Below are 12,986 nucleotides of genomic sequence, written 5' to 3'. Positions count from 1 at the left end.
AAAGTATTAAAAAATGGGATTAATGTAGTCGGTTCTTTTTATCAAGATGCCAAGACTTGCATCACTGTCCTGGAGGCATTCCCAGAATATGTGATTTTCTGTGTTGTTCTCTAGTCTCACATAACACCCCATCTTTTAGATCCATGGGTTTGTAGTTATTCTACAGTTATGAAGACTCTATGCCAATATTCTGTATGTACTCTAGAAGAGTGTTCTGTAATATCTCTCTTGAAAATATACAGCAGTTGGTGAAGCACATATTTGTGGCTCCTAGCCTTAGTTTCTAGCTGATTTTCATGGGTTTTTAAAAAACAATTTACCTGTGGAAGCTGTGGGGAAATATGGAGGAGGTAACTGCATGGTGTAACAAATAAGCAGCTAGTGTCCCCTGTGCCACAAATTGAGAACTGTGAATTTATGCTATAATTTTAAAAAATTAAATCTGTGTTAAAAGCTTCTTTAATCCAGTTTCTAAAGTAATGTCAATTTCCTCTTATTTTCTAGGTAAATTATGAAGCTATTAAAATACCCAAGTGGACTTCTCTTTCAGAAATGCATCCAGTAGACTATTACTCATCGTACACCAAGAATTGTACAGGAGAGTTTACAAAGGAAGAAGTGAGAAATATTAGGTCATTTTATTATGCTATGTGTGCAGAAACAGATGCAATGCTGGGTAGGTAATATTACACAGTAGGTTTTTAGTTCTGATATTTTTTTAAAGAAAATGCTATTGGCACTGACCTTTGGGGGAAAAAGATAGAAAACAAAACGCCACAATTCAGATCTGGAAGTAAGTTGTGGAAGTTGCTTATTCAGTCTATATGATGAATGATGGGATAGCCTTTTACATGAATTGAGAGCACTCTGAAAAGTAATCACAGCCAGCAGTTAGAAGCTCTGTAGAAAACCAGTGACTGCAGCAAAATATTGCATGACCCATTGCACTGGTTGAAAATCCTATGGGAAAATTATCCCATGCAAGCTGCCCCTCCTCTCCCATCCCCTTTTGACAGCACCAGGAGATACCACAACAATTTTACTGAAAAACTTGCAGTAAACACAACAATATCGATAAGAGAGGACACAAAGGGTGAATGCTCTACCCAAAAGAATGGTGTTCCAATAAAAAAGCAAAACCACTCCCTTAAGAGAGTATCCAGTGTGATTTTCCCAGACAAAGGCAAGATGGCACCTGTCCTCTCCATCCACACTGGACCATGTCGCTCAGGAAAACAAAAGCAATGAGGCAAAAAAGTTTCTGCAGTTTATTATCCTTCCCCCTGCCTGGAAACAATGGTAAACAGGGACAAAACAAAGCCTGGAGAGTTAATTAATCCAAATAAAGGGTGCTGAAAGTGCTTTGCGTAACAGTGTTAGCAGCAGAGGCGATGGCAGCAGCTTGTTGCATCTTCCTGCTTGCTCATACTTACAGCTTGTCAGAGTTTCAGAAACAGTTCTGACTTCAGCAATGGTTAAGGGAACAGTTCACACCTTTCGTCTTGAGGTAAGACTGAATCAACTTCCACACACCTTGGTGTTTCCTGCTGAAAACCATACCTCTTCCATGACATAGGTGGTATGTTATTAAACAGTGCTGGAAACTCCACCCTTCTTTTCCTCTGTACCCAGGACACCCATGTACAAGAGAAACTAAATGTCTTTGGTTAAATGCTAACTGAAATAATGGAAACATTTTTGTGAAGGGGACAGACTGTAAAAGCTGAGCTGGAAGAAATGATAAATCTTAGGGCGTAAGTAGTTTTCCTTAGAGATTGGTTTCAATTGTGTAGACTGGATAACAACTGTTACACATCAACTGAACGGTAAAGTTACATTTGGAGTGTCCCTTAATATTGAAAATTATGATGAAATAATTAATTGTACATTCAGAGTTATTCAGTTTGCAGGAAGGTCTACAGATATAAAATCTACAATGCAAGTTGGTCTTAATTTATGGTATTTTATTTTTTGATTTGAAAAGTGACCATGAATGAACAAGAATTTGTTTACATATTAAATTGAAATTCATGATCAAAGAAGCTGTTCTTTTTGGCATATGTCCTAAACCAGGACAGCATATTAGATTGGTAAAGTGAATTAAAAGACACAGAATTGCTCTACCTCATTTTATGAATGAAAAGAGATCAATGCAAGATTTACAGCTTTAGGAAAAGAAGGAATTGCAAAGTAACTGCACTGCAGTTGTAATTTTATAACATCTTTTAAATGGTATGTTTAGGGATGAATGATCTTAAAGTTTTTATATTTAAGATGCCTAAGTGCTTTGCTTAAATACCAACTTTATTGATCTTGGCCGTATCTTTGTTGCACAAATATACATACAAACAGACAGGAGTACTTGTTGTGTCTTCATTGCACAAATGCATGTGCAACAAGAGAGGAGTTTCCTCCACTGACTAGGAGAGTTCCTTGAAAATCGCATGCTGCCGTGCAGGTACAGACCTTGGAAGAAGTATTTTGAATGTATCCTTTTCAGTATCTTTTTGTTGTGGCAGGTGAGATTATTTCAGCTCTGCGAGATACTGGGCTTCTTGGAAAAACAGTGATTATATTCACTGCAGATCATGGAGAACTTGCTATGGAACACCGGCAGTTCTACAAAATGAGCATGTATGAGGGAAGTTCCCATGTTCCCCTTTTAGTTATGGGACCAGGTGTAAAAGAAGAGCAGCAAATACCAAATGTAGTATCTCTTGTGGATATATATCCTACTATGCTTGGTGAGTTAAGTGATTTCAGGTGACTGTTTTTTTCCCCATTACCATTACTATTCTGCATTTGTATCATACTCAGAATGATGTCTCCATTTTGAGACAATATAGTAACACAACAGGACATAATTTATCTGTGGACCACATAAATGGACTTGATAAAAAAAGTAAAAAATTGATGAAAAAATAAACTGATGTTCTTCATTATTACTGGTATTGTCATCCACATAATTACAATGACTGATTATATATAGTATTATTTGTTACTAAAAAAGGGACTAAAACCCATTTTAGATATGAATAAACCTTGCTAGCCTTCATACCAAACAGTTTACTATAGAAATTACAGTGTAAGTACATCCGAAGATGACATTAAACCTGAAAGGAGGACAGGTTCATTAACTTAGCAAAGGAATATCTTCTATGAAGGGTCACATGAAAGAAGTGTGATGAAAGCTTTCTATAGGAAATGTACAAATGATCTGGGCAAGCGTAAAAGATGTGATAATGGATATCCATTCTTACCTTAGGAGATATGAAACTACTCAGTATTGGACAGTGAATCAAATAAAAAGAACTAAACTTAAATTACTAGCTGGAAATCATTTTAAGAGGGAATTTTTGAACAGTTAGCTGTGATAAATCATGCAAGAGACAATTCTGATTGGAATTAAACACCAGGTAAAGTTATCTTTTGAGGCTTTATCTGTGATCTTTTAGGTTTCCAATCAAAAAAATGTCCTCTTCAAATCAGCCTGGAAGGTTTACTCCCTCTAAGAGGTGTCACATGTACACTGCAATTGCCTGAAGAATGAATAAAACTGTACTTCTAGCAGTAAATGTCTGTGAAAAATCCACTTCTACATTATTTTAATGACTTTCTAAACATGAAACAGGAGTTATTTATCTGTTTGTGTCTTCTTCAAACTTTTGAACCAGTTATTCAGTTAAAAATAGGATATAAAAACTGAGTGGCTTTGTCTTCCAAATTTTGACATCAAATTTTAATATATATATATCTGTACTAGATATAGAATTTAGATGAGTTATGGTGGCCTCTGTAAAGAGCTAAAAATCTCTTATTTCTTTTCCTTTTCCCCAGGTGACATAACTGGTCAGATGGTTTAACATCCTTCTGTCTTTTCCTCCTGGGGGGCTTTTTATTTGGGCTTTTTTTCCCCAGAACTCTGTGTGCATAATCCATTCCTTCTGTTCTGGCAGTTTGCCTTCTCTGTACTCTGAATGTCAAAAAGGCATGTATGACAAAAAATTAAAACTTGAAGAGTTTCATCTCTGTCATGTGTTATATTCTCAGTCTTCATGCTGCTGCTGACTAGTGAGGAAAGATATTTCAAGTCTATTTTTGTGACAGATTTTATTGCTTTGCTTTGTGTTGTCTCAAGGAAATAATCTCTCTTAAGATGCCATCCAAATGCTTTACTCAAGACTGTCTCCTGCTCTGGCTTTGAGAATAAGTGCAAATGTTTTGGTTCCAGCAGAATCTGTGTGATACGAATGTAGTCAGAAGTACAACAGCTCTTGTATTTTGTAACAGGATGTAGCATAATCTCCATTATCTGCATATAGTATAATAAGGCAGCACTAGCTTTGTTGGTCTGTATGGAAGTAGCTTTGGCTCTCTATTGGAAAAGCAGGAGCTGCTGAAAATGGCTGTAACATTCTTGGCACATAGAGAATGATATTACTACAAGTAATAGCGTTATTGGTTTAGGATGACAGAAGAGCCCATATCCCATTTTGGTTTGTTGGAATGCAGTATGTATTTGCTCAGGTTTTTTTGCCCATGCATGCCAAGGAGCTGCTTGGTGGGTTTACATGGTATGGGTCTTTGTACTAGTTAGTCAGATGGTGGCTGGACAGAGGACACAAAGGGAGACGTGCTGATGAAGGAAAGAGTCACCTATGAGCAATTTATATGCACCACCCAACACAGAACAGATTAAATACTGCCACAGTGCTATGCGAAATGGAAAGTTTTGAATTTTGAATTGCTGTAGACAATGTTCAGTGGGGTGATTAAAAATAGCAGTGCTGTCATGTATGGTTTTTAGACATGCTTGGGATTCTCAGCTATGTTTTTAGAATGTTTCTGAAAACCTTTGCAGCCTTTTAACCTGATTTTTGGGAGCTAGAGAAACTCATGGTATAAGTTGATGCTGAGGAGCTTATGGCTATTAGGCATCTTCTAGTGGGTATGTGGTAGACTATGGAGTCATACAGTGTTTTTCATACATGCACTATATTGATACCACTTCAAGTATCATTCCTGTCAGAGAAGCAAGTGGCTCTATTCCTTAAGTGTCCCCACAATTTAGAGCTTATAATAATGGCAACACTTTGTAAAGTATTTCATTATTCACTGATGAAGAATGCTACAGATGAGCTTAGCACCATTATTGTTCAAGAAATAAACAGTTAGAATTTGTTAGATGTGGAGCTTTTAGGATCCTTTCATGCTGTTTTATTCTTTTTCTCCTGCCTGATGTAGTTAAACCAGAAAAGAAATGTTTGCAACCATGATTAAGGAATAAAACAGCACTAGCCATCAAAGGAGACTATTGTGATCCGTTTTCACAAACTTCTGTTAAAGGTGGAATTATACGTAGGTGATCAGGATGGTGTGCAGCTTGCTTTGGGAAGTTCCTTAAGGTATTTTTATTGAAAGCACATTTTATTATCAACATTCAGACACAGGTGGCATTGTGCTAGCCTTTTTAAATCATGAAAACTGCAGTAGCATTTTGATTTTGTGTATCTTTCCTTAGATATAGCAAGAATTCCTGTCCCACAGAATCTCAGTGGATATTCTCTTATACCACTGCTACATGAAAAGGCTGAGAGCGAAGCATCACCTAGAGGGCTTCGGCCCTCGTGGATACTGAGTGAGTTCCACGGGTGCAATGTGAATTCCTCTGTATATATGCTGAGAACTGGAAAGTGGAAATACATCGCATACTCGGATGGCTCTTCAGTACTGCCCCAACTCTTTGGTATGCTACTTTTATGTCCTGACTGACTCATTAATTTACTTTATTGCAAATTGTATCTTAACTGACTTTTTGTTTGTTACAGACCTTACTGCTGATCCAGATGAGCTTACAAATGTTGCCATAAAATTCCCAGTAACTGTGTATTCCTTGGACAAAACGCTTCGCTCTATAATAAACTATCCAAAGGTTTCTTCTTCTGTTCAGGAGTATAACAAACAACAGTTTATCAGGTGGAAACAAAGTTTGGGTCATAATTATTCAAATGTTATTGCAAACCTTAGATGGCATCAAGACTGGTTAAAGGACCCAAAAAAGTACGAGAGAGCAATTGACAAGTGGCTTGGTAAGTAGATACAGATAATGTGGATTTCATATTATTGAGGATATATTAATATTATGCTTTTGTAATATTATGCTGTATTTCAAGGGTTGTAATTGTTTTCTTATATAACCTATTGAAAGTAAAGACTCCTGAACTATTACTGCTTTGTGTCAGAAAGCCAAGAGCATTTTATATAACCAGCCAGCACAACAAAACTAGAGGTTTATATGTTATTGTTCTGTACGTATAAATAAGTGTATACAAAGGGTAGTATGCAAATACTAATTGTGTGTATGGAATACTTAGCTGATTGCCAAAGTACAGAGTATCAAGCATTTGAGCTCAACAGGAACTTCCGTTTCTAAGGAAGAGCAAGGATTATAAAATATAGTGAAATAAAGTACTAGTTACAGTGGAATTTGCTGTGTGTATTAAAAGCCTAGGCTGAATACACATTCATCCGCTTTAGAGAATCTATAGCAGTTAAAATATAATCAAAAAGTTGGTAACCAGTGCAGGTCTGAACATAGAATTGGTTTATTCCAGTAGTTAACTATGTCAGCATTCCTGTGTTACATGTGATTCACTCCCCATGTTTTCAAGATCTGCCTGCTTACCACTCTGGTGCTTACCACTCTCCGCTGCTTAAAATTCCATAGTATGCATAAGCTCCTAATTGAACTTATGTACAAGTGAAGACAAGTCTGATTTCTGGTCATCATCATAAATTCAAAAAACCCAAAAAACCGAAAACAACAACAATAACAAAACAACCATCTTGTGAAACCTATGAGTAGAGGAGTTCTCTGAAAAATGATAATGTGATTTGCATAACATAAAATAAAAATTGTTTGAATGCAGTTATATTCTGCAAGTAAATGCTTTAATGCACATCAATAAATGGAGAACTGAAACCTAAAATGTACACAGAGGAGACACAATTGAAGTTTGCAGGAAGAGTTAACAGAAAAATACTATTTCAAATTTTCCTGTGACCTAACAAAAAAAAGTAGTTTTGGAAGAAGGTAAGATTTAGATAACAACTCTTCCACTTAAAGGAATATGTAGTTACAGCAGCACTTGGGTTTACTAATTCTTGGCCACCATCACTGCTGCTATAGTACCAGTTCAGAATGACATTATACTTCATATATAAAATGTTTTCTGGAATCTGTTATTAAATGCTCAGTAAGAGTGGTAAGCCAGTAAAAATAAACATAAAAATGAGGTGTACTTATTTTGTAAGCAACTTACCACACAGAGTTAAAAAATCTTGAAACCCTGTAGCACATGCCATTATAATTCTTATTAAAATGAGTTCAGGTATGGTTGGAATAACTTAAACAAAATAAGTAGGCTGCATAATTAGATGAAGTATTTATATCCATATGAAAGTTAGTTCAAGAGAAAAAAGAATAAAGAAATTTTCTGACTTTCCAGAGATCTCAACAGAATGCAGTGCATTGTCCAAAATGGACAAAATAAAATAAAATAAAATTATGGTGAACGGGATGTATTTTGTGTGTGTGCTTTTTAATGACAGAATGATTAAAATTGGGGGAAATTTGTATTTTGTCAGTTCTGTGAACAGTGCTTTCTTTGAAGAGATGAGCTTTTAAGACTCACTAATGTTAGGTTTACAAAAGTGCCATTTGTGATGCTGTTTGAAATGAAGGAACAAATAGGGAAAAAACCTTGCAACCATGTCTTCTGCCACAGATTGTCCAGAGAAGGCCCAGTGCATGGGGACAGGTTTCTTGAAAATTCAGGAAACCCCAGGAATATGCCAGCTTACAGAGCAGAGCTTCTTGTTTTTCAGGAGACCATATAAAAACATTCTTCTGCTGGGTCACGTGGCTTACAGTCTGATTGTAATATGGAATATAAATCCTCCAAAAACACAAAGTTGAAAGATGAAAGAGAAATTATTAGAACAGAAGGCTTCACTTGCTTGGGTGGTATTTCAAAAAGTTTTAATATCTGTTACACTTGAGGAATATTTAGATTTGTGTTTTTCTGGCAGCTACAACTTTATACATGTTTTTGACATTGGTAGCCAAGAGTTGAGAAATGGTGATGGTAGGTAACAAGAACTAGAAAATGTGGTGGTCCCTGGACCATACACAGAGGACAATTCACTCCCTTGTAGAGTGTGCAGCCCTGAGACTACCTCAGTTTGTAGTGTCTCCCTTTGAGAAGTCCCCTTGGGAGACTTCCTTGTAGCTCAGGGTGAGCAAAAGTGCTTCAACCCATGTGTAGCCCCTAGGCTGCCTCAATTTGCAGGGAATCTCCTTTGGGAAATTCCTTTGAGAATTTTCCTTGTGGCTCAAGGGGAGAAAAATACTTCAACCCATGAGCCTTTGCAGTTCTATATTAGTGTTTCATACCGCATTGGTTATTCCCCTTGTTCCTGGTTTTTACCCCTCCTGCTTGGTTCTTGTTGGATATCCTTCCCCTGATTGGTTCCTTTCCCAATTCCTTTCCCCTTTGGCCAAGTTGTGAAACCCCACCCTTGGCTACCCCATATAATCCCTCTCCCCGGGGACTAGGTGGTTCTTTCACTGTGGACTTCATGGAATAAAGAAGCTTTTCTGGAGATTGGAAAGACCCCATCTCACTTTTACTCCAGCGTCACCCGGGATGGCAAACACAGCCCTGGCTGCTCAGGCAGCCTCACAAAGAGCAAATCACTTCACTTGGTAGCGCACCTAAAAGCTGATCACTTTGCACCTAAGGGCACAGAAAAGCTGTCTGAGAGTGCCTGTGCCTCCTGTCAGTCTAGGTGTTTTCCTAAAGAAGGTCGTGGCACCTTCACCACCGCACCAGACCGCAACAAGAAAAGGTTAAAAAAAATAGTTGGAAGCCTTTATTTCAGGGAAAAGTGTAAGGAACTTAGATTAATAGAAGGTACAAAATAATTCAGAAAAGCAGAATTTCCTGTGTGTGCTGTTGTGTTCTCTGTAATTTTTTTACTGCCTTCCTTAGTTCTACCAGTGTTCCATGAAGTTTCGTTATAAGCATGACTAGAATTACTCCCTTGTGCTTTTATTTTCTTGGTCTCCATGTAGACTCTTAGCAGGGATTTCTAATTGTAGACACTGTAAAGAGATACAGGTACCTAAATTTGGGTCTCCTTGAGTACTATTTTCAAACTTAATGCTTTCAAAAATATTGAATGTGGTTTTCTTTTACAGGAGATGTTGATGCTCTTCGGGGCATCCATTATAGGTGTTGATATTTGACTGGCTGGATTGGGATGCATATGCACCTTTCCCCAGCAAATCTAATTTAAAGCTGTCTTCAGGAGTCTGGCAAGTCTCTGACCAAAGATGCTTTTTCCCTGATTTGTCACATGGCCCCACTGTCCCCAGGAAAGCTGGGCATGGCTAAAGGGCTGTGTAACCAAACTCCTGACTATGGCACCATGGTTTGAATAATATTTTACCCCTGCCAGGTTCATCTGGCCTTTCCGTAATAATTGCATAACCTGTGAGCCCATAAAGAAAATGCATATTATTACATCTATCATTCTGGTTTCAGATTGTTCAGGCACAGTTGTGTTATGGTGCAATTAGTAACAAGAATAAAGCATATTGTTATTTTAAACAAATTTAGAAAACCAGGATAGCAGTATCATCTTTCAAACTGATTTTTCATTCTTCCTCTTCTGTTATTTTAGATTTTAAATTGAAAGATAACATATCTTTCTGAAGTACTTTGCTGTCAAATGTTACTTTACGGCTTTTGATAAATATAGGTACTTTTTTCAGCTTTTGTGAAGTCACATTATCTTGAATTCCTCTCTCTTATTGAAGGTGCAATGACTAGAAGGTTAAAATTAAAATTGGAATCACTATAACTCCCTGTAAAACATCTTTAATCTTACAGATGGAACTATCTTGAGGTCTTTAGGCATATGTAATACTGAAAATTCCACTGAGACAGTGAGTCATGTAAAGCTGGTATTTTTACATAATTCCTTGTAAGTACTAAATCTATATATATAACCTTATTGTTTTTAAAGCAGATCCTTACTGGAAATCTACAGAAACTCTGAGATTTAATGAAATGTAATTAATAACAGCATATATAAGATGGTTAAAGGATTTATTCTTCATAACAAACAGCCATACTTTTCTTTAGACTTATAAATTTTTATTTCTGTTATAGTAATAAAAATTACCAGAAAAGTGCTAATATCCCCTTTGCCATTGTCTGAGCATCCTGAGCCATTTACAGTATAAACACCACCTGCTTATAGTGTGTGTGCGCCATGCTTATAGACAATATTGCCCTTTGTTGTAAACCGAGAAATTAATCTGTAAAATGTAAGATTTTTTGAGAAACACTGCAATAGAGATTAATCAGAGGCTGATATATAAAATATTATTGTTCTTTTTCATACAAACTGTGAATAAAATATAGTTATGAGAAGTAGTCAAAATCCTAAATCTTAAAATATTATGTCATAGATACAGGAATTCACACGAAAATATGCTGTAAAGATTATGAAATGGAAACATGTTTGCTTCCGAGATCACCAGGTGATTATGAAAAATATCTAAGTAAGTTCTTTGAAGTTGCCTTTTCTATTATGAATTGCTGAGTAACTCTAATCACTAATTAGTGAGCTACTGGCACCCTCTTGCTGTGGCATTCATCAAGTAGATACTCATCTTGCTCATCACATTTCTGTAGTGATTGGCGGAGTTCTCCAAAAAGGTTTGAAGAAAAGTTTGTGTTAGTTACACAAATACATTTTGGGAAAGGACTATTCTCCACAAAGATGCATAGAAACTTGGTATCTTAACCAGATTATATTTGGAGTGCTACTTTAAAAGCCTAGAAAAGGTTTATTTAGAAAAAAAGTTTCTAGAAATTATTCTTCTTTCACGATAACTAGTAGCAAAAAAATTGGAGGTCAGGATGCTATCAAGTAACTAAACATATTAACTAAATAGCTATAATTTCATAGAAAAAACAGTAGAGTAGGACTAATTTACTATTAGTGAATTAGTAAAAAGTTATCTAAATGAATAACTTTCATCATCATATTCTAGCTCATCTTCCTCATCATCCTCCAAAAGTCCATATTTAAATTTGTGATAAATTGTGCCATCCTTGCCCATGTATACAATGTCATCTTCATCATCATCATCTTCATAATCTCTATCTCTGTATTCAATCACTTGATCCTCATGGTAACTGGGATTCTTGTGGTAGTTGCTCACAGAGGAAGGAACGGTTTTGGAGTGATTTGTCAGCTTCTCATACCGTCCTTTATTGATAGGCTGGGTTTTGGTTCGTGCTTTTCTCCAGATGAATATAATAGCTCCAATGACAAGCAGAAGCAAAATGCAGACGATAACAAAGAAAATAGTTTTGCTTCTTTGCTTGGGGGGTAGAGTTGTCTGTAATACACAGTCATCTACAACAGCATTTAAAAACAAAAGAACAACAACAAAAAAAAAAGGATGAAAGGAGCTTGCACTTGTATATGTGTGTGCGTGTGTGTGTCTTAAAAGTCTGTTACAGTGTGTCTGATGCAATAATAGCAGTCAACAAAATACTTAGCTTTTCTGGTACCACAGTGGTGGTTTTGTTGTTCTTATGCAGTAAGGATGTAAGTAAATTTTTTGAGATATCTATTCTTCATTATTTGATTTGAAATAATGAGAAAGAAGCAGAAAAGCTAGCAGGCAGACAAATGCAATGATTTAGATATCTGCTCGTTGAATAAGCTTATTCATAAACTAGTCTGGCCATTTAACATAGTAGTTGTGAGTGCGAGAAGTAGCCATCTCCAGCAGCAGACATAATGGTTGTTATTTGAGTAAAACCTTCCCTATTTTTGATGAAGCAGTAGATACACACTGTTTACCAATTGCACATTTTTGTTCTAGTCCAGTTTTCAGGCAGAATAATGTCAGTGTAATCAACCATAAAACACTTAGCACTATTCCTGCTCTTCAGCATGGTCCTACCTTGTGTTTCACTGCAGTCACAGCACTCTGGGGTTTCAGCTGGGTCAGTGTTGCTGCAGCAGGGCAGGCAGCGGCTTTCCTCCAGGAAGAGCTGCATGCTGGCTGGACAGACGGTGCAGTTTAGAGGACCAGGTCCCTTGCACTCAGTGCATGAGCTGTCGCATCTCTCACACTTGGGTTTCTTCTCCTTCAAACACAGAACACAAGCAATGCACCTCTAATTTTGTGTGATTTTGACCTCACCTGGCAGTTCTGTGCTGTCATTCACCATTGTGGTCGTCATCTCTGGGCACAATGAGTGTCAATGGGAAAATATGATAGCAAATTCAAAATTTCCTATTTTCTCATTTCTCGGTGATCTGCTTGTAGGATGTAAAGGGTTATAACAGCTTAGAGATCTCACCTAGCTATTCAGGATGTTAAAATTTACTCATGCTTAGAAAAGTAACTGACATGGAAGAAGCAATATGAAATATCATGGGAAACAGCTGAGTATGAATTTTCTTTCTACTCAGTGAAGAAGCAGAACTAAGGAATAAAGGTAGTTGGATTTTTTTAGCAAAACAGATTTCCCTTTGATTGTGTTGCATTTTTTCTACAGAAACAGCTTAGATTCAAATAATCTTCCTAAAGTCCAGGCTTCTGGGAACTTCTGTGTGCAGAAACTACCAGAGATCACTGTGATCACACCTGCCTTGGAGAATGCTCTGAAGTCAGTTGTTCCAGTGTTTCCATGTTCACAATTCCTGGCTATGGGACATGTTTACTGTGAAGATCTGGTAACTCTGACAAACTTTCACCCAACTTGTAGTATTGCAAGGCTGTTTATCTTGGATGGAAAAACAAGTGCAAGATTGCAGGTTCATAGGTGTTCATAATTTCTTAGAGTCAAAGCTTTTGCAAAGACCTGCAGATCTATGTGGTCCCCAGCCTC

At 36.9% G+C, this 12,986-nt stretch overlaps 2 protein-coding genes across 4 annotated transcripts in view; one reads left to right on the top strand and one right to left on the bottom strand.

Annotated features, from left to right (window-relative positions):
• Positions 1-10,879, top strand: part of ARSK (arylsulfatase family member K) — a 43,521-nt gene extending 32,642 nt beyond the window's left edge. Inside the window, exons 5-9 of one of the 3 annotated variants that reach the window (XM_066339932.1) lie at positions 505-676; positions 2,520-2,744; positions 5,522-5,746; positions 5,829-6,089; positions 10,541-10,879. In XM_066339932.1, the coding sequence (XP_066196029.1) occupies positions 505-676; positions 2,520-2,744; positions 5,522-5,746; positions 5,829-6,089; positions 10,541-10,674 (1,017 nt within the window). In that variant the 3' untranslated portion in view covers positions 10,675-10,879. Of the gene's footprint in view, positions 1-504; positions 677-2,519; positions 2,745-5,521; positions 5,747-5,828; positions 6,090-6,671; positions 7,639-9,262; positions 9,615-10,540 lie in introns of those variants that run through there. The other 2 variants (XM_066339934.1, XM_066339933.1) reach the window with 2 other exon arrangements.
• Positions 10,880-10,998: 119 nt separating this feature from the next.
• The window catches only part of PCSK5 (proprotein convertase subtilisin/kexin type 5), a 230,746-nt gene continuing 228,758 nt past the window's right edge, over positions 10,999-12,986 (bottom strand). The window contains exons 36-37 of the mRNA XM_066339931.1: positions 12,053-12,239; positions 10,999-11,496 (exon numbers count right to left, since the gene is read on the bottom strand). Of these exons, the coding sequence (XP_066196028.1) occupies positions 11,093-11,496; positions 12,053-12,239 (591 nt within the window). The 3' untranslated portion in view covers positions 10,999-11,092. The remainder of the gene's footprint in view (positions 11,497-12,052; positions 12,240-12,986) is intronic.

Source organism: Sylvia atricapilla, chromosome Z, assembly GCF_009819655.1.
Source record: "Sylvia atricapilla isolate bSylAtr1 chromosome Z, bSylAtr1.pri, whole genome shotgun sequence".
Taxonomy (NCBI): domain Eukaryota; kingdom Metazoa; phylum Chordata; class Aves; order Passeriformes; family Sylviidae; genus Sylvia; species Sylvia atricapilla.
This window is presented reverse-complemented; position numbering and strand designations above follow the sequence as displayed.